Source organism: Rissa tridactyla, chromosome 1 (assembly GCF_028500815.1).
Source record: "Rissa tridactyla isolate bRisTri1 chromosome 1, bRisTri1.patW.cur.20221130, whole genome shotgun sequence".
Lineage (NCBI taxonomy): Eukaryota > Metazoa > Chordata > Aves > Charadriiformes > Laridae > Rissa > Rissa tridactyla.
The window spans coordinates 104,184,755-104,209,432 of NC_071466.1; the positions used below are offsets into that span (position 1 = coordinate 104,184,755).

The 24,678-nt window shown below is 38.5% G+C and overlaps 1 protein-coding gene and 1 long non-coding RNA gene across 3 annotated transcripts in view; one reads left to right on the forward strand and one right to left on the reverse strand.

The window, feature by feature from the left end:
• PAXBP1 (PAX3 and PAX7 binding protein 1) overlaps positions 1 to 24,678 on the forward strand; it is a 26,727-nt gene continuing 2,049 nt past the window's right edge. The window contains exons 1-17 of one of the 2 annotated variants that reach the window (XM_054193722.1): positions 1 to 562; positions 2,268 to 2,396; positions 3,363 to 3,539; positions 4,849 to 5,070; positions 5,670 to 5,773; positions 6,626 to 6,846; positions 7,786 to 7,975; positions 12,764 to 12,887; positions 15,199 to 15,298; positions 15,749 to 15,864; positions 17,156 to 17,355; positions 19,449 to 19,593; positions 19,758 to 19,879; positions 20,402 to 20,478; positions 20,743 to 20,809; positions 22,403 to 22,549; positions 22,923 to 23,077. In XM_054193722.1, the coding sequence (XP_054049697.1) occupies positions 106 to 562; positions 2,268 to 2,396; positions 3,363 to 3,539; positions 4,849 to 5,070; positions 5,670 to 5,773; positions 6,626 to 6,846; positions 7,786 to 7,975; positions 12,764 to 12,887; positions 15,199 to 15,298; positions 15,749 to 15,864; positions 17,156 to 17,355; positions 19,449 to 19,593; positions 19,758 to 19,879; positions 20,402 to 20,478; positions 20,743 to 20,809; positions 22,403 to 22,549; positions 22,923 to 23,077 (2,753 nt within the window). In that variant the 5' untranslated portion in view covers positions 1 to 105. The remainder of the gene's footprint in view (positions 563 to 2,267; positions 2,397 to 3,362; positions 3,540 to 4,848; positions 5,071 to 5,669; positions 5,774 to 6,625; positions 6,847 to 7,785; positions 7,976 to 12,763; positions 12,888 to 15,198; positions 15,299 to 15,748; positions 15,865 to 17,155; positions 17,356 to 19,448; positions 19,594 to 19,757; positions 19,880 to 20,401; positions 20,479 to 20,742; positions 20,810 to 22,402; positions 22,550 to 22,922; positions 23,078 to 24,678) is intronic. The other variant, XM_054193727.1, reaches the window with a different exon arrangement.
• The window catches only part of LOC128906538 (uncharacterized), a 9,102-nt gene continuing 7,434 nt past the window's right edge, over positions 23,011 to 24,678 (reverse strand). Inside the window, exon 3 of the long non-coding RNA XR_008465205.1 lies at positions 23,011 to 23,829. This is a non-coding gene — a long non-coding RNA (uncharacterized LOC128906538). The remainder of the gene's footprint in view (positions 23,830 to 24,678) is intronic.

A 24,678-nucleotide genomic window follows, 5' to 3' on the forward strand; every position in this document is an offset into this window, starting at 1 on the left:
GCCGGGCCTGGGCCGCGGCGCGGGCTGGCGGGAGCGGGCGGCGCCGGGGCCGGAGCGGCGCGGCGCCACGGCTGGTTGTTTTCGTTGTCTGTGTCCGTTGGCGGGATGTTCCGCAAGGCGCGGAGGGTGAACGTACGGAAGCGGAACGACTCGGAGGAGGAGGACGAGGAGCGGGACGAAGAGCCTCCTCAGGAGCCGGCGGCGCCGGCGGCCGGGGGGGAAGGGCCCGGCGAGGCCTCCATGGCGCTGGCGGCGGGCTCCGGGCTCCTGCCGCTGCCCGCCGGCTGCGTGCCCCTCGCCCTGCCCGGCAGCCCCGCTGCCTTCGCCTGCGCCGCCGGCTACGGCGCGGCTCTGGGCTTAGGGCTGGGCTTGGTGGGAGGCGACAGGGCAGGCCTGGGGGCTCTGCCGGCGACCGCCCTCCTGCCCCCCCCGCCGCCGGCGCCGCAGCAGCAGCAGGGCAACGGGCTGCCGGCGGCCGGGCGGCCCAAGGAGAAGAAGCGGCCGCGGGAGAACAAAGAGGTGCCGCGGGCCAGCCTGCTCAGCTTCCAGGACGAGGAGGAGGGTGAGGAGAAGACGGGGGGGGGGGGGGACACGGCGGGGACGGGACTGCCTTCGCCTCGCTGCCTGCAGGGCTGGGAGGGACCGGGAGCCTGTGGGCCTGCACCGGGCCTCTACCTGTCGTCCCGAAGAGAGCCGGGAGCCTTGCTTTATTTTTTTGTTTTAAGGCAGTCGGTTTGCCCGGTGTGGCATGAGGGTGATGGGTCGCGTTAGAGACCGGGGCGGTGAGAGGGGACACGGGCAGGGAACGCCCCATCGGCAGACGCCTTGGTCCCTGGGCCCGACCCGGCTCCTTCGGGTGCTCCCGGCAGCGGGGGGTGGTGTCCCGCGGGTTTCATTCCGGTTTAACGGGGTAGATTTCTGCCTCTGCGTTGCTGGTGCCCGGCTCTTCCACCCGTGTCGCCCTGGCTGCAGCTGGGTCAGAGCGCAGGCTTCAGCCTGACCAGGGTCTGTGAGGCACCGGGCCCAGCCCCTGTGCAGCCCCCCTGATACCCCCCAGAACCCGCAGTGCTGGTCGAGGGGCATCTTCCCTGCGGCTTTGCGTGGAATTTGCCTTCATCCGAGGTGGCTGGTGTTCACAGGTGATGTTGGACTGCCTGTCGTCGTAGCAAACTCCATGTGAAGCTACTGGTGGTTTGGGGTTGTTTTTTTTTTTTCAGAGTTAGTTCATCTGGCCATCCACAAGGTTTATTAGATGAAGCTTCACAAATAGCGGAAAAAGTGGTTGAGAGGTTTCTGGGCCTCAGCTTTTGGGAAAATGGCATAGTGCGTTTGTGCAGTGTTTCAGATAATAGTTCTGCTGGACTCCAGCAGAATTAATCCAGGACTCATTAATCGGTCCATTCACACTCAGATAATCTAATTATGAATAATAGTTATTATGTATTAAAAATGATGAAAAAACACTCCTCAAACTCCAGAGAGTTCACTGCATCCTAGAAGTTTAGGGTGAACAAAATGAGGAGCTTATTTTTGTGTTATCTTTTGTCAGCAGGAGAATTAGTATGTATTTTGAATTGTCTTAGAAGGAATTCTCTTGTAATCACTGGAACTTGGATTCTAAGACTAGTGATTTGAAATCTTGACAGAAATACCAGAAACATGGAATTACACTAAAGACTTAAACAAACAACAACAAAAAACCCCAAACACTTGTGCATTTCCTACATCAAACTTTGATTTTATTTTTTTTCTGTGCTGTTTAGTTCTTTAACTTATTGCACAGCTTTTGGTAGGTTGTAGTGCTGCAGGCATTTGAACTGGTAATACAGTCAAAACCAGTTGTGTATACGTGTGGCTGTGAAAAGACTGTTGACCCAAAACGTTGGGGCTTCTTGTTGTTTTCTTCCAAATGCATAGTCACAGTGAAGGATCGGGTGGTTTTCCTTTGTTTGTTTGTTAAAAAAAAAAATTACTACAGTCAAATAAGATCAGGCCATGTGGGTACGTTTTTGTGTAACTTCTGCTTTGTTTTTCTGCGACCCTGCTGTGAGTGGGATGAATACGCTTGAAAATGAGCGCAAAAAAACAAGATAGACATGAATCCACATGAAAGCCTATGGGATTGGTTTTGTTGCAACAGTTGAAATGCAAAGTTGAATTAAGTTATGTTGTTAGTGTTAAATTCTAGGTACAAAATTAAGAGATTTAATAGGTAAGTATACTTCTTGGCAGGTCTAATGAAATGTTTCCCAACTTCTCTTTTAAAGAAACCGAAGAAGTTTTTAAAGTGAAGAAATCAAGTTACAGCAAAAAGATTGTAAAACAATTGAAGAAAGAATACAAAGAAGATCTTGAAAAATCAAAAGTTAGAACAGAGGTCAATTCTCCAACAGATGGTAACTGCAAAACCAACAGTAACTTTTGTAATGGCATAGATTAAGTGTTTTAAATGCAAACTAGTTGTTTTCAAAATTGTTAGTCTTTTTAGAGGATTTAGCATTTAGAACTGAAGTCAAGTATCCATTAAATGTGTTCATTTGAACCTCACAAATGCTGTTCTGAAGCTAATAGAGAGTTCTTTGATTCTCTGTCATGTGAAAGTGAATGTAGAAGGATGAAACTTCTCAGAGACGTATTCGGTTGTCAGTAGACCTCAGTAGTTTCTGTGTTTCAGCTGTTTATGTCAGATGAGTTTCTTCCTATTGAATTAGGAACGAATTAAATTAGTTTAGAACTGTGTCTGGTGCTTATCTGACAGGATGTGTCCTTGTAATGCATCTTCTTGAAAAGGAAGATTTTGGGGGTGAGCAGTGTGGTGTTCTTTGTTATTAAGTGTTATTCAATAGCTGCCTGTTTCAGGACTTGGACCTTAGAGCAGACTTGATGATTAAGATGACAGGACGAAAGCGTTGGAGCAGAAGGATCTTTTAACGACGTACAGTACTCTAGAGCTTGGAATAGAGCCTGGGATTTCAGTTTCATTCTACTTCTGCTGTTGGTTTTTGGGAAGCTCATTGCTTCATTCAAAGTGTAATGATTCCTTTTCCAGTTAGGTTTTTGTGTAATAACCTACAAAGCTATGAGCACAAGCTGAGAGATTGCAATGGTATAGCTGAAGTGCATGAGAGTTGAACGTGGTCCCATGCAGAAAATTGCCCTTAAGTTAATTAAATTAGTCTTTTAAAAATCTTAAAGATTTTAAAAAGGCTTTGTCTGCATTTAAAAAACCCACAAATTCTATCTTATTAGAATCTTTAAGTTGCCTATGCAGTGGTATGGGGCATTTTTACTTTTACCTTAAAAAAATATTTCCGAGTGATCTTTATAAAAAGAGTAAAATGTGGGCTTTGTTGTCTTACCAGTCGAACCACCACTAGAAAAGACAGGACAGATTAAGGATATAGGTCAAGAAGATGGGACTGCGAACAGTGAGCATGGTGAAGAAGAAATGGAAGTTGAAAGTGAGAAGGAAGAAGAAAAACCAAAAGCTGGGGGGGCTTTTTCAAGTGCTCTGTCATCACTGAATGTTCTCCGCCCAGGTTGGTTATTGTAATACATCTGATATGCTAACAAATGCTTTATGCAGCAATTACAGCAGACTAATGTATTTGAGAGATTAGGAAACATTTTCCAGCAGTATATCCAGCATCTGACAATTCAGGAAACTGCTGTTTGCCAGGGCTGTTGAATTTTACAAGAAAACGTTTTACTACAGAATGCTTCATCTTGATGTCAAAAGCAAGAATTTATCTCTCAAAGTGATGACAAACTGTAAGAAAATTTAGGTTTGGAAAAAGTGACTTTACGTTAATTTTAACTGCTTTCAATTAAAATTCTGTCTTTAGTTAGAATTTCTCAATTACAGGTCTGCAAGGTATCTCAGATGTTTTTCCTGTTTCATTTTGTCTAATGAGGTTCTAGTCGGGCCCCGAAGCCAAACAATTCAGTCTGAGAAAGTATTTTTGAAACTAGTTTATCAGTTGTTAGCTAACTTGTGGTAGCCTGCTCTCCAAATAGAAGATGGATGTCCTGGGTCCGCAGACTTGGACATATTTCAAGGGAAAAAGAATTTCTTAGTTGACTCCCAAATCATTTTTCTTTTTAGGGTTAATTGCAAAATGGTGAGATATGTACGCTATTGCATCTCCAAAGATATTGCTGCCTTGAATAGAGTATCTCATGTCAAGTATAAATTGAACCACGCCTAATCAAAGCAGTGATAAAAATTATTTACGTTTCAAAAATTGATTTTGGTGGACCATTCTTTATATGACTTATTTAAGTTGCATTAATTTTGTGCTAGGGATTTTAGATTTTTTAATTAGGTCTGCTTTTCTTGTCTCCCCTTGATTGTACAGTCTTCTCATATTAGCTTTGTCCGATTTGGTGTGCTCTTCATCTCTGAGCTGTCATCCCTGTCAAAATGGCCAGTGTTCTTATTTTGAGGGAACAAAAAAGAGTTGAGATTGATATCAGGACAGGAAGTGACACAGTCAAGAACCTAGTTTTCTCCCTCCCTTTACAATAGTCAGCTCTGTAAAGGGCTACCTCTTCTTTATGAATATTTCCCATAGGAATGTCAGGCTCCTGCTCTTATGGCACGTGAGTTGTTGGAAGTGGAGCCAGACATTTTGGGAAGGATCCCAACTTTGAGGGTTTTTGGTCAGAAAGTTTGCATGTGTAGCTTATAAGTTGCTTGCAAATGTTTCTGTGAGTATGGATTTTTTTTTCCTCTCATGTTTTTTTCTATTTGCAAAGATGGTTTGGTAGGGTGGCAGCGATGAGTAATAAGTCATAATACCTGTATTGTTGAAGTGGTTGTTTAACGGTGCAAACATCTATCTCTAGGAGAAATTCCAGATGCTGCTTTTATTCATGCCGCTAGGAAAAAGCGTCAAATGGCTCGTGAACTTGGAGACTTTACCCCCGTTGACAGTGAACCAGGTAAAGGCCGCCTTGTTCGAGAAGATGAAAATGATGCCAGTGATGATGAAGATGATGACGAGAAGAGGAGGATAGTTTTTGCAGTGAAGGAAAAATCCCAAAGGCAAAAGATTGCTGAGGAAATAGGTAAAACCTTTTTAGAAAGACAGCTGATAAACATTCACACTGTTTTCACTGCAAGTGCTCCCATTCACCATTTTTAAACAACACATTTTTTAAACAGGCATGAATATGGAGTTATATTCCATTTCTAAGGAAAAGTACTGCATAGTGGAATCTGTGTATAAAATTTTGAGCACAAACTATGTTCCTGTGCTTGGAAGCACACAGCTCAACTGAATCTGATAGAAACTTACATGAAGGATCAATTACTATTGTTCCTGTACTTTGTTTTTGAGGAAGTACATAGTTATGAAAAGAAAAACATTAGTTCTTTGGTTTCTTGCTGACAAGCAGGTAAAATAACCTTTTGGAAAAGGGCAATTAGTTATATATATAGGATTTCAACATTAGAGGGTTTTACCAGCAGCTAGTTGCAAATTTACCCATTGGATTTTTAAGTGGAACCTCTGTGATAATAATTCACAGGCTAGCGTCCTTAATTCCTTATGAAGAGGAAAGGAGGATGCACTGAGATGTTCCCACTGAAGCGTGGTCTCTCAGCCTCTTACTATGAATACATTATCTTCTCCTTTTTGTTGCTTGTCTGTTTTACTCATATTAAGGTATTGAGGGAAGCGATGATGAAGCACTGGTGGCAGGGGAGCAAGATGAAGAACTCAGTAGATGGGAGCAAGAACAGATACGGAAAGGAATCAACATACCTCAGGCATGTATTTTGTTGTGAACTCTTTCTGGTTTGTTTCTGCTTATATTGGCTATATCTATTACAAACTTGAATAGTTTACAGAAGGCTGTTTCATCTGAGAAGTTCAGCGTGTAACTTCTGATAGTCTTTAAATAGAAATGAGAGGTCAGATTTTAAGTATCCAGTGGTATCCGTTTCATTCGTCTCTCTATTCTGGGTAGATACTGATTGTTTGTGGTGGTGTTAACCAGCATTTATTTGCAGCCTAAAACAGAGCTAAAATAATGCCACTTTGAAGAGACTTCTGTTCTTGTTTATCATTGGGTTTGTAGAGTCTGTGTAAACAATGTGTGCTTCTTGGCTGTTTCTGTATCTTGTGTTGCAGCATGGAGTTTGAATTTGTAGCAGGTTGTACCATGTGTTGTCTGTGCATTCGTAGTGAAGTTGCCAGTCAGTTGAAGAGGATAGTTCGTTGGTTTTTTTAAAAAAAACATTTCAGCAAAATCACACTGACTCTAAGAACCCATGAAATTCTATTAAATAGTCTTAGCACAATTTAGTGTAGTCACAAACACTTGGTTATCGTAGGAGCTATAGGCTGGTTAAAATTGTCATTTAATAACTGTTATAAGAATAAATATTTAAAATCATAATGATACTAAGAGTTTGTCCATTTAAGAAAGTGCTTCTGAGGGAATTTGTTTCTTCCACCTAAGGTGTTGGGAGTTCTACACTTAAGTCCACTTGATAATTACATTTTGTAAATATACCTGCCTACATTTTTCACTTTATAACATTTGAGATGTGAAAGAGAATAAGTTTCTCCTTTCTTTAAAGTCTAATATAGTACAATTGCATTTTCTCTTCCATTAGGTTCAACCAAGTCAGCCTGCTGAAGTGAATAATCTGTACTACCAGAACACTTACCAGACACTATCTTATGGTTCATCATATGGCATTCCATACACTTACGCTGCATATGGATCATCGGAAACCAAGTCTCAAAAAACAGATAATACAGTTCCTTTCAAAACTCCCAGTAATGAGATGACTCCTGTTACTATTGATTTGGTAAAGAAACAGCTTAAAGACAGGTAGGACAGACCATCTTTTTAGACTTAAAGACCTGTTCCCTAGCTTTCTGTTCCTCAGGCGTCTTTTAGTCTCGGTGAGCAAACACAGAGTTTCATCGCTGGAAAAGTACTGACTGGCACATCAAAAAAAAAAAAGGCAAACAAAAAAAGCTCAAAGTGAAGATGACATTGACACTTTGTTCGAAAAATCTCCTTGGATTGCTTCTCTGGAAGTGAAGCTTTAAATATGAGGCCATTGATCTTGTTGAAGACAGGTCTGAGTTGCGTCTTCTGGACACTGCATAGTCTTATAGTCAAGAATTGAAAGGCCAGTGAGGTGTTTAGCTTGTCAAGTCGCATTAATTTAAACTGTGAATCAGATTTTTTTCCCCCTTCAGTAGATAAAGAATTTTAGTTTATATAGGGTTTTTTTGCTTTAAACACTGTAATCTGCTTGTCGGGTACGCAAAAGGTCCTACTGAATGAATAACCCAATTGCAGTGAGAAATCATTTGTAATGAACAACTTGCACTTTACATGTCTTCAAAATTGGTTTGTATGCCCCTTGTAGGGTTACAGCCTTTGACAGTGAATCAAGTTAGTAGAGGAATAAGACTGCTTTGTATAAACTATAGTTTCCCAACCCTGCCCCCACCGAAACCCTTCCTCCCAGTTTTGTTTTAGGGCCAGCCTTGTACTATTCTAAGTGCTATCGGCTCCTGTAAAAATCAGTAGGAGTGGCCAACGCAATGCACTCACCGTAGTCTAGCAAATTAATTTAAACCATTAGCCTTGCTGTTTACGTAGAGAGGGGAGAAACCGTCAAATGAAAGTTAGAGAATATCTTTGCAGTATTTCCCATATATAGACTTGGTACTTGCACTGTCTGTATAATTTCTCAACAGTCTGAAATACATAGACTTTTGGATATAAATTTGCTATTTATCCGTTGCCCTTCAGGTTGGACTCTATGAAAGAATTGCACAAAGCTAATCGGCAGCAATATGAGAAACATCAGCAAAGCCGAGAGGACTCTACCAAGGCAATTGAAAGATTAGAAGGGTCTTCTGGGGGTATTGGTGAACAGTATAAGTTTTTGCAAGAAATGCGAGGGTATGTCCAAGACTTGCTTGAGTGTTTCAGTGAAAAGGTAAGGATGCAAACGTGTTCATCTTTTTTTAAAAAAAAAAAAAAAAAAAAAAAAAAAAAAAAAAGAAAAATAGGGACTCCTAGTACATGCCAGACACCACATCTCCCCTCCCTCTGTTTCCGAAAAAAGTCCCCTGAGAACATATTCTTCTAAAGGTTTGGTTATTCGAAGGTTGAAAAGATAACTTCATCATCTTAAGTTGGTTATCAAAAACCTCTGTTTCACAGTGTAAGAGATCACTGACTTTAGATCACCTAAAAACACTTTTAGATTATATGTCTTTAGGATTTTGGTAGATACTCTGGCATTTCAGCTTTACTCAGATGCTGCTTTTTACTTGTGTTGGATATCAGGTTAACAAAAATAAGGGCTGAATTACAACATTGCTAGTTTCTGGAATGCTTTGTGAACACAGTAACAGAGACTTGTATTTTGTGTGAGGGTAAACTTCCTCCTGCCAGGCAGTTTCACATATTTGGTATTGTTCTAGTGACCGAAGGAGGAAAGTTTTAAAAAACTAGTGTAGCTGTCTGAAGACACACAAACTTAAAAATGTACTTCTTTCATGTAATGTGGTACTTACGTGTATGTCTAAGTTGAAAACTCGGTCTTTCTTTCTTATGTTATTAATTATGCTTTAATTACTTAATTTGTTGTAAATATAGTTATTTAGAGATATAGATAGATACATATATAACACACAAAGGAGCTATAAAATTCAGTTAGCAGTACATAGGCTATTTCTTCAGTGTCTTCTGACTTTAATACAATAGTATAGTATCTTCTTAGTACATTAGCTGTCAGAATTAGTTGACTATTTGAAGCTATTGCTTACCTAGCTTGCTAGGTGTGGGGGAGAAATATTAAAGCATTCTGGTTGCTAATCGGTTAGACATTAATTGTTCAGCATTAGTGATATTGGGAGAGTCCCATCTTCAGTCCTGTAAGTGGGAGAATAATTGTGTCGTCAGCAAACCCAGGAAGTGTGGACCAGTTAATTCACACAGCTAATTGATTATTTACAATAGATGTTGTTTACTGAAGAAGCAGTATTCCTGAGTCTGTATTGGCGTTAGCTATTGAGGGGTAGTAAAGGTACTTTCCTTTGCAGTGCTGTCTGTGCTGGTTGCCCAGATGCCTAAATTCTTACTTGAAGATAACTTTTTACATTCTTTCTCTGTGATAAATCTGTATTTCAGAAGACAAATTAAATACCTGTATCTCTATTTAGCATTCGCATTCAAAACACCTCTTGTTAAATTTCTTTTTGTGATAACTATAAGCCATGTCTGGAGGTTCTCTTTGATAGGCCATGCTGTCTTGTTCAAATATTTTCTTTAAGTGAATTGTTCTAGAATGTACCTTTCTGAGTATAAATCAGGTCCTATAGTCTCCCAGATTTTGTATAAACTAGGAGAGTTTCCTGTTAACTAACAGTGTAATGAGTTCAGTTCATAGGAAGGTTATTGACCTATCTAGCTATACTAGTAAATAAATCAATTCCAGCTGTTATACAGCAAATTAGCCGCTGATAATTTACCAAACAGCCTTGTTAAAGTTGCTTTCTTACAATATACCTTTGCTTTCCTGGTAGTTGGTCTTTTAAGGATTCTACACCTTGATACCTTCCTTCCCCTTCCCACCCTTCCCATACTCCACCTGCCATTACAGTCCATTGAACTTTTAAGATGTGGTTTTTATCATCTCATGCTTCTTAAGGGTATTCACAGTTTTGCTGTTTTCAGTTGGAGGCTGCTGCAGTACCTGTATGTACAACGAGTTGCAAAATTAGGAGGTGACATGATCACTTTAACAGGAGCATTACATTTATTATGATGTCCTATATAATCCTCAGTTCTTTGGCCAGATAATCTGTACTATCAAAGTACTATCAAGTTCAAAAACAGCAGTCCACAGGACACCACATGGTTTTGTAAAAAGGAGATGGGGGAGCAAACAAAATAAAGCAATAAAATCAGTATCAGTTTTTATTTACATGAAATAAGGAAATGCAGCAGGACAGTAAATTCTTCTTATTTTTTGAATGTAGGTATAAATTACTTTCAGCTTTTTTCTAGAACCTTTGGCCCTGAGTATTTTGTATTTAAAATGTGTGTGTCTTTATAATATATAATGTACATAGTTGTTACAATATACGTAAGCATATAAAATGTGTATCCGTATGTGTAATAACAATATTGTGTGTGTGTGTGTATATATATGTGCACACACATACATATATGAAGACATATCGTAAATAAGTATAAAGCTAGGTCCCTCGCTGTCCTTTCAAATAGGATGCTTTGATGCTTTCTCTTTATTTTATTAGGACTAGTCATGGTTATTAGTCAAACTCACATTGGTACTGATCTGCATGAGAAAGTGGTTTGTTGAAGAAGCACTTGTCCACTCCAAAAGAATCCATTCCCTAGAGTTTTCTTGTATGTCTATTGTCTTAGTTTTGGAGACCAGAAAATACCATAATGAATTAGGCTCTCTTCCCCCTACGATCTTACTTCTGCACCTATTCACCATGCTCAACCCTTTGTGACCCCCAATCACGCAAAATCATTTTGTTTGTAGTGTTAAAAGCACTCTACCTATTGGTAAGGTGCAGTGGAGAGTATAATAAGGCAGCTATTATGCAAATTTTAGAACCATCCAATAGAAATGAGAAATTCTCTATGATTTTTTTTTTCCCCCCCCATAAATGATAAAACCAATGGAGTGGAAGGTGCTTGTATGACATCCATCACAAGTAATTACTGTAAAAATTATGCCTTCTGAGAAGGCTAGAAAGTAGTAACGATGTCTGTACAATTTGAATGTAGGAATATGCAAGGGATACAGAAAGATTAAATTGTTCCAAGCCTATCTTTGACAGCACAGTTAGGTGAACTGTTATTTTTTACCTGCAAAAGCGAATTATCAAAATGCACTGTGAGTGTCAGAGAGGAGGACTGTAGGTTAAAATTATCCTTGTCATCTAAATGTTCAGAGAGCTTTCCACTTTTCCTCTTACACTGTTCACAGTGAAAGCGAAGGAAAAAAAACCCAAAACATTGAATATAAGGTATTGACTAAACAAAACACAATAAATGAACTGTAACTTTATAGTAGTCAGTGAATTTGTTAGTCATTCATGAACCACAGTATTGATTATAGAAGAATAATGGCTTCAAGTCTCTTGTGTTTTAAATAGGAAATATTTTGAGTGAATTCATGTATCTGAATACATAGCTGTTTTTTTTTTTTTTTAATCATGTGACAATTACAGGAAGAACCTCTATGGATGCTTTAAAAAATTTTCATTTAAGTTTTCAATTTTAGAATTCCCTTTACACACTTAAGAGAAGAAGCTATATTTTATATGGTAAACTGCAGTAAAACTAGTATCTTTTAGTTATTATTTCTGTTTTCAAGATTGTTTTAAATTCGAAATATACACTTCCAGCGCTGGGATATTCCTTCCTCCTATTTCTCGCTACTCTGTTTTCTCCAAAAGAAAGTTGTTCATATGTTGAGTTGGTGCAGAGTTGCTTTCATTTTAATCCCTGTAGCCCAGTTTATACCACAAAGAGTTAGTATGTCTTTCCTTTTAATATCTCATAGATTCATAGAATGGTTAGAGTTGGAAGGAACCTTGAAGACCATCTATCTGTGTGTCATTTTCAGATAGCTGAAATGGCCCGTTAGCTATAATCTCATGATCTTATATTGTACTGGAGGAGATTCTTTAATAGCTGCTGAGTCACATTCTAAATTACATCAGGAAACAAGCTCTGATTTTATCTTTTGTTTTGAAAAAACCCTTAATCCTGGACGGTAGGCAGCAGTGAAATATTTGAGCTAAAAGGCTGGAAGACTGTGGACTAAGCATATGTCTCGGAGGTAAGGAGGATATGGCTTAAGTGTTTATACCAAAAGGACTTGCCTTTCCAAATTAAGAGATTGTGAAAAGTTCTGGTTTGCATTTGAATATTTATAATAATCTAATTTTAACTTTAAAGTGAGCAGTGAATTAGTGAGCTCTTTAATGTCAGGAAATTCATAGCTGTTACAATATCATCTATTTTTGTTATAGTTGCCACTGAAAATTTCATCCACTTTACAAAAAAAAAAATAGTGGCAGGTCTGATCCAACTTAAGTCTGTATTGTTCAAAGGTTATATTTAATGCATAACTTACACATATTGTACAATTTTAATTCTAATGGTAGTCTAGAGTTGTTGGCATAACGTGCTTATGCACTGTTTTATTGCATTTCAGTAATAATATTTCAGCATATGTTAATAAGAGTTATAGCAAAACAATACCTGCTGGCTTCATGAGGTTAGGTTCACGCTTTGTTTTTTCACTGTATACAGTCAGGTTATTTTCTCAATGAAATGTAGAGTACTACTATGTTCTTGTTTAAAAATAGGGAGGAAACAGCGAGGTCTGTGAATTCTAAGCACTGTAACACAATATGTAACACACTTGGTAGAGAAGAGTACTTGAAATAACATTTCACGCTCTAAAATGGTTGTCTTACTGAGTAGACTCATTCAATCAACTGAAGTTATTTTCAGAATGCTATTGCTACAGTTGAAAGCTGTCAACGTTGTTAAATGCATGCTGCTTCTTCAAGTTGAAATATGTACTGGTCAAAATGAAACAAATGGGTAAAAGGAAACAGTTTGTGGTGCTAGAAGTAGAATGACAGAATTATGCTTCGGAATAGTATGGTACCCCAGAAACTAAGCACCTGAAGAATTTGATATTACGTAGTGTGTTATATTTTTGCAGGTGCCTCTGATTAACGAGCTTGAATCCGCAATGCACCAGCTGTACAAACAGCGAGCTTCCCGCCTTGTCCAAAGACGACAAGATGATATTAAAGATGAATCTTCGGAGTTTTCAAGCCATTCAAGTCAGTCCATCTTGAAGGTTTTTATTATTCATTAAACAACCTTGTTTACTTAGTATGGCTTAATTTAAATGTAAATGTTTAAAGTATGACTGTCTTAAAGTTTATCCTTACTCTTGAGATTGGTAGAAGGAAGTTTAGATTAAAAGCTCTCCAATCTATTTTGTTTTAAACTCAAAGCCACTCTAACTCATGACTTCATCTCTCTCTTCTGTTGCTCTTAACTATATTTTCTCTTTCCTAGCACTGAAAACGTACACACGGTGGCAGTGGTAGTAGTGGTAGTATGTGACTCCCAATTTTCCTCTTATGTCAGGACTTTTTTCTTTTTTTTGTTTTTAACCTCCTTGAATCTATAAATTTCCTATAACATCTACAGTTAACTCTGTACAAAGCTTTGAAGCACTGGGCTAGAGTTGACTTCTGTCTAATGCTTTAATTTGTAGGCAGCATACATATTTCATTTCAGACCCTTAACTGGTAAAGCTAAGGAACTGGAAGAGGCTGATGCCATTGTTAAAATTCAGACTAATACAAAGTGACCCCATATGAAATAAAGATTAAAATTAGCCAGTTAAAATACCTGCTGCTTACTGTGAGTGTGTGGATGGGGGATTCTCATTGAAGAGTTTTCTTCTGGTGATTACTCTTCAGTATGTAAAACTCTACAAAAGTACAAATGTTAACTTGGACGGAAGTATACGTTCCTTGGAGGAGGCTTTATTCAGCATGTTACAATGGGTAAATTATCTTATTAATAGCAGTTGTCCTTCTACTTCGGAGAGCTTCCCATTTTTAAAAATGGCTGTCTTGTCTGTTCTATTGCTGACCTAAAATCCTATAATAAAAGCCATTTCCTATTCTGTCACAGTGTGTTCAGAGATGAAGTTTTATTAATACCATTAGATAGAACTTACTGAGTGTGATAAAGCATTAGGACATCAGAGTTGGCCATCCCTTTACAGTGTGTTTAGCATACATGCTCCCTTCAGGACTTTATTTCGAGCCCCAGACATCACATGTAGGCCTTACAGTTTTACCATAAAAATGCTGTTATGAGAACTAGAAACCTAGTGTACTAGAAACATATTTCCTAAAAGAAGCTTAAATTGGAATCTTTTAGACTGGAGTTTAATGGCGGGATGGGAATAGTTGTCATTGTCAAAGCTGGGTTTTAAAGAGATCTTATTTAGTATCTGGGAGCCTTAAGGGTGAATTTCACTCTGTCTAGAAATAGTTCAGTTCTGTCCCTCAAATTGTCACAGAAACTAGGAATTGATGCCAGCCTTTGATTTGGTGTGTGTTGCAGGCGTAGACAATCTGCTTTTCTTCCCACCATTTCAGAACACTAAAGGGATGAATTTGTCTGACAACTTTTACTTAATTTCTACGTATAGACAAGTAGCTCAGCTTTGAGTAACATTTTAAAAAATTGGATAAATGATGGCTTCATCTGTATGTTAAGGCTCTTGGTAGTTCTGATATAGAATTGGAATACTGACATAGAACATCATTAATTTTTTCATTGATGGATTTGTAAAAAGTTTTAGTTAGAGCATGTAAATTTACTTCCAAAATTTAGGTAGGCTTTTGTTGAATCTTCCATGTTTATATTTTAGTGGGTGGACTTGAGCGTTGGCTAACATTCAGTCCACTTTTAAAAAATTTACCTGAAAAAGATGAACTGGAAACATTCTTGGGTCTGCCTGCTGGTGGCTGGTCAGCTTCACTGGTTAGCTGTGGTGTTTTCTATAATCGGGAACATCTATAATGAATCACAACTTAAAAAAAGAGGGGGAGCTGATTTATTTTCCTGTAGATTTTGATGTGTATTAAACTTTAGACAATCTAGAGCATAGAAACTTAGAAAGCACTATGACTAGAACTCTGAAATATATATTCCTGCTCCAGTCACTCTTCTCTGCCTTTCTTTCTGTTCATTTTCTTTTCAAAAGATAATGGTGAACGTGTTTATATAAGGAGCACTTTTTGTCTGGAAACATTCAATTCAAGCAATTTCTATTAAAGCTGTTGACTTTTATACAGTTGGACACTGTTGTGAGAGGGACAAGAGAGAAGTATTGTGAAAACTATTTGATGTTTAAGTGGAGATTTTTCCAAACTCCTCTACTTCCTCTTTTAACCTCTACACCTGTAAATTCAGGCTTCTGGGTGCATCTTTTTGAAAACTTCGACTTTCTAGTTCAAATTACACTTAGTTTAAAGTAGGTAAAAGGCTCTTACGAAACTGCCTACAACACGTTTATATAAATCTTAGATAAGCATTTTAATTTTCTTCAATGTAATTTTACAGATAAAGCACTGATGGCACCAAATCTTGAATCTTTTGGACGAGACAGAGTGATCTATCAAGAGCAAGTAAAGCGTCGGACTGCAGAAAGAGAAGCTAGAAGGTAGAGTACTGAGATTTCTTGTCCATTAGGAGTCTTTGCCTGCTTGCAGAATACAGTTGTCCTGTGTGATGTACTAACGTAAGTAGCAGTGGTTGCTCCTTTCCTGCAGAGGAAAGAAAACACTTTAGCTGGTATGCTGGGCAGGAGTATTCTTATATATCCCAACTCAGCGTGCAAGTGTACAAAACAAGGCACCATTACGCGATACTGATGTAAACATCACTAAAAGAAAGCATAGCAAATCCATTCCGTCTCTGCTGGTTTCTCTTTCTTCCATTGTTTGAGGCAGCGATATAGTGGATTGTTTGAGGTTGTGACATAGTGGAAGTTTTTTTTCAACCTGGATTTCCTTACTTCAAAAATCACGACAAGCTTAGGCAGTTCTTTTTTTGGCTGGGTGACGGGGTTGGGGGAAGTAATAGCTGTTTTTATACTGCCGATTGTTTTCAGAGCTCGTCGTAGACAAGCAAGAGAGCAAACTGGGAAGATGGCAGATCACCTTGAAGGCCTTTCCAGCGATGATGAGGAAACTTCAACGGATATTACAAACTTCAACATGGAGCGAGGTTAGAAAAGCTACTGAAGCTTTATGTAACAAAATATAGAACATTTGGCAGAAAAAAAAAAAATTGATCCAAGTGCAGCCCTGTCTGTATATTTGATCGTATTTTGGAGAAAGTTTAGAAACTGTTCCTTGATGGATCATCAATGTCTCTTACGCCAACCTGTTGTGCAGCTTGCAGCAAACTAAATACCCCATCCTTAGTGAGACTTTTTTTAATTTAATTCAAACATTATTTTGCTAACTTTGCGAAGTTAAATGATTTAGATTAAAAATTCAGTGTGGCTGAATTGCTCTTTGTAACTTGGCACTTTTATGTGTACAAAAGCGTTTTGTAGGAGTTTCAGCAGTTTCTGAGTAAGCATAGAATTTCTAAAGCTTTTTTTTTTTTTTTTTAATCATTCGTAGCTCTCATGTTAGTCCAGAATCAGCAGTGAGCTATATGGAACAGAGGGATGCAGTTTAGACCTGCGAACTTTATTTGTAGCATCTCTTCTTGACCCCAGTGTGAAAAGTCATATGTTTATATGACATAATCTCATGTTCCATCAGCTCTGTCTCTACCTGCTGTGTGTACTAGTTATGTTAGTTGTGTGCAGGTTACTGCTGTAACTGAACATTTAAAACTGTGGCTGTGGCAAAAAAGACTGATTAAAATGAAACTAATCCTGGGAAGTAGAAAAGATGAAAGGAAAATAATATAGAGAGAAGTTTTGGACTGCATAGAATATTGGTACTGTAAATACAAAAAAAACCTGAGGAAGGTGCTGAGGGATTGTAGCAGTTGCCCGGTGCTAACAGCATGTTATGTTCAGCAGTTTAGTATGGTGTCTGCCAGAACCCGCTCTGTCTGAAAGGCAGATTCGTATGGCTGATTTGAGATGCCCTTCTGTACTTGCACTTGGTTGAGCACAGTTGCAAAATAATTTGGCTTGGAAGGGACCCGGAGATCAGCTGTTCCAAACTCCCATGCAGAGCAAAGTCAGCTTTGAAGTTAGATCCGCAGTATTCTCTTACCTTTATGAGTATGGCCCAGTTCATCACCAGTCCAATGTCTGGTAACTGAAAATCATTGTATGAAATGTTTAAAGCAAGACCTATGATAAAACAGTATATTAGAGAGTACTCATGTTTTTTATTGCTTCATATATTTGAGGCAGAAGTAAGAGAACTTTTAAAGGTGATGCTTTTTTGGTTGTGTTCATAGGAGTTAGCTTAGGCCAGTGAGCATCAAAGTCCCTCTTGAAAGAGGTATTACGGGTGATTAATTTACTGCTATTTTCCTCCCCCACCAGATCGTATATTGAAAGAATCCAGCAAAGTTTTTGAAGATGTTCTGGAAAGCTTTTACTCAATTGATTGTATTAAGTCACAGTTTGAAGCTTGGCGCTCAAAGTATTTTGCTTCTTATAAAGATGCTTATATTGGTCTCTGTTTACCAAAGCTGTTTAACCCTTTGATCAGACTTCAGCTGCTTATCTGGACTCCTTTGGAGGTAAGGTCCTGTGCAAGTATCTTCTATGTAAGCTTCTGCATAGTAATTCTTTTGCTCTTCTGCAGAGCAAAGTGAATTGCGCCTTTGATGTATGCTTCTCATTAATGCGTATTCTAGGTATGAAGTTTAAAATGGGCACCTCTATTGGAGTGAAGCTTTTCTGTGCAGGAGTCTGGACTGTTGTCCTCTGTGTTGTCAGCAGGCTGAAGTTCAATTCAGCCCATGCCAGTACCTTCTCAGTGGGTGGTGTAGACCAAAAAGTCAAACAGCTTCTTAAATCACGCATTTAGGTTTTAAAATACATAAGAGAAAATCGTGATTAGTAGACCAAAAGGCCAAACAGCTTCTTAAATAACACATTTAGGTTTTAAAATACATAAGAGAAAATTGTGATTCTAGAGATGTTGTTTCTTCAGAAGTGGAGCTAAGAAGCTTGTTTTTTATTTTGATTTACAACCTATGTCTGTGCATTATATATCTTTCTCTCACCTATGCCTTCGTACCCTGTAGAACTCTGGTTTTCGATTTCCAAGTCTTCCTCATAGTACTCATTGCCCAGTTTCTAGGTAGGGAACATGGGAAAAGCAGGACAGCGTTGTTGCAGCCCAAGTATTCCTGGCACGTGTTCATTGTCCAGGCTGCATATGTGTGCTGACACGAGTAGCCAGCAGGACAAACAGTTCAGGTAGCTTTTGACTCCCACTGTTCTTCGTACCAGTGAAAGCTCCTGGAAGGTGTTTCTGCTGCAGTCAGGTGCTTGTTTTCACGGTACTGATAGGAAGTTAGCTTTTTTTTCTGCCATGTTGGCTTTTACTGGGGAATGGGAGTGGGTCAAGGCACGGAGTAAGTGCAATTGCATAAGCTTGTTTTTTTAGGAAACTAGGCTAATAAGGCAGACTGTCTTCTCCCATTTCAAAACTTAGCTAAGCTACAGCACGTTCTGCAGATGTGTCAGCCTGTCTCAGAAATGACTGAATCTCTCCATTTTTTCAGAAGTGGTTTTTTTTTCTTGACTACTAAGAGGATATTTGTCAAAGGAGATCTTCTGTTGCCTCTGCTCTGATTGCAGAGGAAGGGAAGGAAGAGTCAAGCTCTGGAGGGCATTCAGAGTATTAAATTTGAATAAATGATGGAAAATTTATGAAAGCTGTCCTCAATAAATTTAAAACTGTTTTTGTAAATTCTCCCTTTCCCCATGCTGTTTCTATGTGAGTTCCCAGGCTGGCAAAACAAAACTCAGATTAGTTGGAGACATGGTACAGAATTCTCAAATCTAATCTTTTTCACTACTTTGTGTTACTGGTCCTGTTAATTTTTCTAACTTAACAGAATGCTTATAAAGCATTCGTAAAAGGAGATTTTTTCATCCAGAAAACTTGATTTTTTTATTATGCAGCACAAATGAACTATACTTCTCACTTTGACCCTAATCTGTGGGGTTTTATTTGGCTTAGGTGTGATAAGAAGTTAAAAATCCGTAGGGCAACAGCTGCCAAAAAGCGCATCATTTTCGCTTTCATTAGATCTAGTGATTGTGTGGTTGTAGAATACATTGGTTCATTTGGCTGATTTATGGAAAATTGACCTTGTTCCCCATCCTCTCCCAGGTTTTAGTTGGGTTGAGTTGTCCATATATACACTAATCCAACTGTGATGGCAGGATTAGTAGTGTCCAGGCAAAGAGGCAGAACATTTTCTCCATTTCTCAGGAATCAAGCTTGCCTGTGTTTCTGAAGGAAGTAGTATATCACTGCTTCAGAAGTAGGGGAGCCAAAGCAGGAGGTGAAGTAACTTGCCTATCCTTGTGCGAGGTTAAGAGACTATTTGGTCTTGAGTCACAGTATATTGGGTTTTTTTTATTATTTCCAGTGCGGCTGAGTACCTGACACATAGACAAAAAGGACTAGATTTTTGAGTTGTTATTGTGCTCAATTGATGCTTACCCTGCCTGCTTAGCACACTTGGTAGACTGTTTTAAAGTAGTTTTGTTCTGGTTTGTGAGTGTATCACGCTCGCTTATATAATGTTTTTTTTTAAGTGTGTTGACTTCAAATCTTTGTTTAGGAATCTAACCTCAATTCTTTTTTTATTAGGGCAAGTGTCGAGATTTTGAGACTATGTTGTGGTTTGAATCATTGCTGTTTTATGGCTGTGAAGAACAGGAGCAAGTGAAAGATGATGCTGATATTTCACTATTACCTACCATTGTAGAAAGAGTTGTTCTTCCTAAATTAACAGGTATAGCCTTAGAAAGAAAAGGGGGGAAAAGGTGTGTATGTGTGTGTGGAAGCTGGTGCTTGCTTGTGCTTTCAGATTTTACTGTTTTGTGAATTACTGTCTGACTACTTAGTACCTGTATTTGAGTATTTGGAAAGTGGAGTAATTCTTTAATCTCTTAACAGTGATTTCTGAAAATATATGGGATCCTTTTTCTACAACGCAAACATCTAGAATGGTAGCAATTGTACAGAAATTAGTAGATGGATATCCTTCGGTGGTAAATGCAGAGAACAAAAATACACAAGTAAGTTGTTTGTTCTTAAATTTATCTTGGATAAGTTAAGGAATGTGAATGTTTTTAATACACTGTATTGGAGAACACAACATGCTTAGTGAGGAGCAAGAAAGAGAATTTAACAATTATTTGATGCTCTGCAGCTAGTTACAGAGTCAAGTACAGTGATAAATTAGGAGGAGGAACTCAGTGAAGTGTCCCCAAAATAGGTGCTAGAGATAAAGAGTTCCCAAATGTACTAAGACTTGTTGGTCTGCAGTTTTGCTTTAAGGGTCAGCTACAAATATTCAGGCTTTTCTTTTTTAGATCTTTGTAACCTTTTCAAATGCATTGCCTTGAAATGTGATTGTTTTACTTACCTTCTGTTAATTAAGTCTCCTTCAAGACTTTATTTATATGTGTACTGGAGTATGTATGCCTTTTACTATTAGGGTCACAGATGTTCTTTGTTGCTTTGAAAATCAATTTCTGAGTGGTTAAGTACTAATCAGTGTTTTGGATGCTTTTCAAAACAAAATTTTTCTGTTTCAGATGCTTTTAAAGGCATTATTGCTCAGAATGAGGAGAACGCTAGATGATGATGTATTCATGCCCTTATACCCAAAAAAGTAAGTTTGCTTTCAACCATGGTGTTAGACCTTTATTAGCAAGTTGGTGTCTTCTGTCCGTAGTTGATGGGGGGTTTTTTCCCAGTATTGTTCACTGGCTGGATACAGGAGATCTTTCATTAGCATGCTGTGAGGATTGAGCAGACACGTGCAGGATGGAAGGGAATATTTATAAAAATGAACTGTGTGTGGGAAGGAGAAAGCCAGCAAACTCCAGACAGAGGTGGTCTTGGTTGCTCATTAAAGAAATCTCTTACTTTCCAGCATCTTAGAAAACAAGAACTCTGGTCCATATTTGTTTTTCCAACGTCAGTTTTGGTCCTCTGTTAAGGTAAGTCAGTAAATACATCCGGTAAAACTTTGGTCTAGACAGTGTAGCAATAAAATCTTCTTCACATTTGTGAAAAATTAAATGGAAATTGCTTTAACTTTAGTTGAAAGAACTTTAAATTAGGATTCTTAGTCTTTGATAATGCACTGTGCCCTCTTCAAAAGATGGCCAAGTGAAAGCACCATCATTTTAACTTGGGCATTGTGGGTTTACTTAGCATACTCAATCTGTATTTTTTAATGTCATTGTTCTTGTCAGAATAAAATACGATGCTTTTATTTCATTTATGTGGAATGAGGGAGCTTGTTTTGTGGTGTTTTTTTTAATACATGTAGTGTGAGAATCTTCATGAAAATAACTTGGCCCCTTTCGGAAAGCTCACTGCTATTTGTAAAGTATAAGAGCATTTGTAATCTTAGTTTAATTGAAACGATAAAGAGCGTGACAGAAAAAATCTCTCGGTGTGGAGTGTGCCATGTAGAGTTTGCAATGGTCTGAGAAGCTATGAGTGATGTAGTTTATTTCCAGTAAAAGGCTATGAAGAAAACTAACTCCCAACTAAACAGGAAAGTAAAGTATGAGACCCACGTCAATTGGGCTGCTGATCTCCATGATCGTGCAAACAGAACTCTTATCTGGAATTTTTTATTTAAATTGCAGCAGTGAGGGAGACTGTATTCTGAATAGGTTTGCAATCACTTCACTTACTTAAAATACTTGGCACTGAATCCTTTCACTTTGAAATAAAAGTCAACGTCTTAAATGCTGTCTAGAGCAAAAAATGCACAAAGCTCGTTTATTAAACTACTGTTGTTAAAAGTGAAACAGATTGCTTGTTTAGGGCTTGTGTCTCTTTTAAAAGCGAGATTGCCTGCTTCTGCCAGTATCTGTAAGAGCCTGGGCAGTTTAGAGCTATGCATGCTGTTACCACTGTTTTATTTTAGGGAAGCATTAAAAATACAGCTCTCTTGCGCTAGTGAGTCAGTTATAGCATCACAGACGTGCAGAAATAGAAGCTGGGAGGCAGGCCCTCGTTTACTGTTTCCTGATGGTCTGCCTCAACAGTAGGCTGCTGGCTGCGTTCATTTGTACGAGGGTGGCAGCAATTCCCCACAGGCCATACGCTGGTGGGGAATAACAACTGTACTGCTGGCTTAGCCAGCACTCCCCCCTGACACTCTCTGTGTCTCTTGTGTCACCGTGCCTTGGAAACAAGGATATGCTGACAGCGTAGCTGGGGATTTCATTGACAAGCGGGCTGTGAGTTTGTCCCTGTGTGGCATATGCCAGCTCTGACTTGGCTTGACATTGACATCAAATTCTGAGAACAAGCCGGCTTAAAACTTTAATTCTTTTTTCTGATTTCTTGTGCAAAACATGAGCAAAGTTGTGGTGGGGGTGGTTGTACGAGAATTCGTAACACACTAAGCTGGTACTTCATGGATTCTGAATAGTTTTGAAACTAATAGAAGGCATATTTCCACTGCTTACCTTGGCCATGCTGTTGCATTTGAAGAGGCTGTAGAGTGTTTGATGAACTTCCTGGTTTCAGTAGACTTTTAAATACTTATTTTCCCTGTGTTGTATTTTCAGTTATTAGGAAACTTTCTCCAGTGGTATGGAATCCTTTCAAATAAAACTCTCCAGGAGCTGTCAATAGATGGTCTGCTAAATAGATATATTCTTATGGCTTTTCAAAACTCTGAGTATGGAGAGGACAGCATTAAGAAAGCTCAAAGTGTAAGTAAAATCAAACATTGTTTAAAATCACGTGAAATTTGTGAGTTAAGGAAAAATGTAGTTAAAACTTGAGGTTACCTATAAAATCTTGGCTTTGATATATCAATATTGTAATGTCAGTGAAAAAAATTAGATTTCTTTTTTTAATACGCAAACTAAAGAAAGGCGCTTCTCTGGCTCATACCTATAGATAGTTTAGGTATGGTGTAGGTTTCAGTGTTTTACTGCTTGAATTTTGGATCTCTTTGCCCACAGTTTCACTCAGTTGGACCTTGTCACTGCAGTCTTCCCTGGCAGACTGTGCAAATCATGTTAGATAACTTTTAAAATTTTGTTACGTTTTGTTTAACTTTCTTTTTCCTGTTATGTCTAGGTAATTGCTTGCTTTCCTAAACAGTGGTTCGCTAATCTAAAAGGAGACAAGACGATTTCTCAATTAGAAAACTTCTGTAGATACCTTGTTCATCTGGCTGATACAATTTATAGAAACAGCATTGGTTGCTCTGATGTAGAGAAGAGAAATGCAAGGTAACTGGAGTTAATGCAATTCTTGCACTGCAATTCTTGTGCTTTGTGTTATTTTGCTCATGCATGCAAACATAGGTAAATATCTCCAAAAAATACTATGGTATGGGGAGATTTTTTAAGGTGTCTGAAAACAGCAATTGCTGGAAATCTTCAACATTTGCAATGCATTTTGCGCTACTGCTTAGTGGCCCCGATTCCGGCAAATTTTGTTGTTACTGGATTTGGACTGTTCCACCTTGTGAGCCTGTGGCAAATTCCTGCATAATGACTTCTAAATTACAAATTGTGCTTTTGTATACAGTACAAAAGTTCTAGCTTTATTTACACAACCGACTAGATGAACCTGTTTTCCCCTAGATCGAAGAGTCATTTTACTTGTATCTGCTAACCAGCATAGTTAAAAGTTTGGATTAGATGCATAAATGTTACTGCTGGCCAAGTAACCTGCAGTGCTATGGGCGCATCATTTTAAGCAACGATAAACTTAAAAACCAAAATGTTGCACTCATACAGGGGAATATAACAAGACCGGAACATTGTTTACTCCTGTGCTGTTGCATAAGAAGGAGAGATTTCCAGGTCAATAGTTCAGTTGTTCCAGCAAACCTGAAACTTGGAAAGGCGAACCCTTGCTACCGGCATTAGTCATTCTTGATAGTTGAACTTGCTTGAGCCATTGTTGAGTTACTCTTCAATTATTGAGGCTCTCCAGGGGATTAGATCCTTCTCTCTTTTTGATCTTATGCATAGCACTGAAACACAGAGACAGAAATTTCCTTTAAACCATAGCAGAAAAATCTCGGTTAAGAGTTTTGGGTTCTTTTCTGGTATCAATATTTTTTACATTTACCATGTTGGTTGTTAGACACTTTCCTGTCTTTAGAGTCACTTTTGACTGCGGGATATGAATCATCTCATTTTAAGAGAACACCAGGCTTTGTGCCACGCTGGGTTGTGCTAAACAACTTTTTATCCACTCTCAGGTTATGGCTCAGAACTTTGTGTCCAAAGTATAATAGCAATGTCACATACCAATTTAAATTTCCCCATGATCCACATTCAAAGTAGACGTTACTTCTCTGAAACCAAAACGCCTAGCTCAGCATGATGCTGGAATTGAAATGAAGGAGTTGAGAGAGAATCCAGTAGAGATCAAACTTTCTCTCTTTCAGTAGCCTGTTTCTAAATTTGAAAGAACTTTCTTTACCAGATGAAATGATAACCCGGTAAAACTTTGTATTGGAGAAGAACCGTCCAATTAATTCTTTTTTTTCATAGTGAGTTCTAATTTAATTTCTATCTTCTGTCCTCCTGCTTTTTCCCAGCATTTAAAAAGATCCATTGCCATTGCCCCCATTAAGCAGATAAAATAAGTCTGCAGCAGAAATACTACTCTTTATAACTGAAGAATGCCATGTCTTTTCATATGAAACCTGGTACAGTTGTTTGAAACAAAAATGCGTTAATTTCTGCTGAGAGGGAAGTGTATCTTTACCCATGTCTGTTGGTGCTAGTTTTTCAAATGTTGGATGCTTTTTTATGGATCAGCTAGGTTCATTTTTAAGATTAATCTTGAACTTCTGGTATTTTTTGTGAGATTG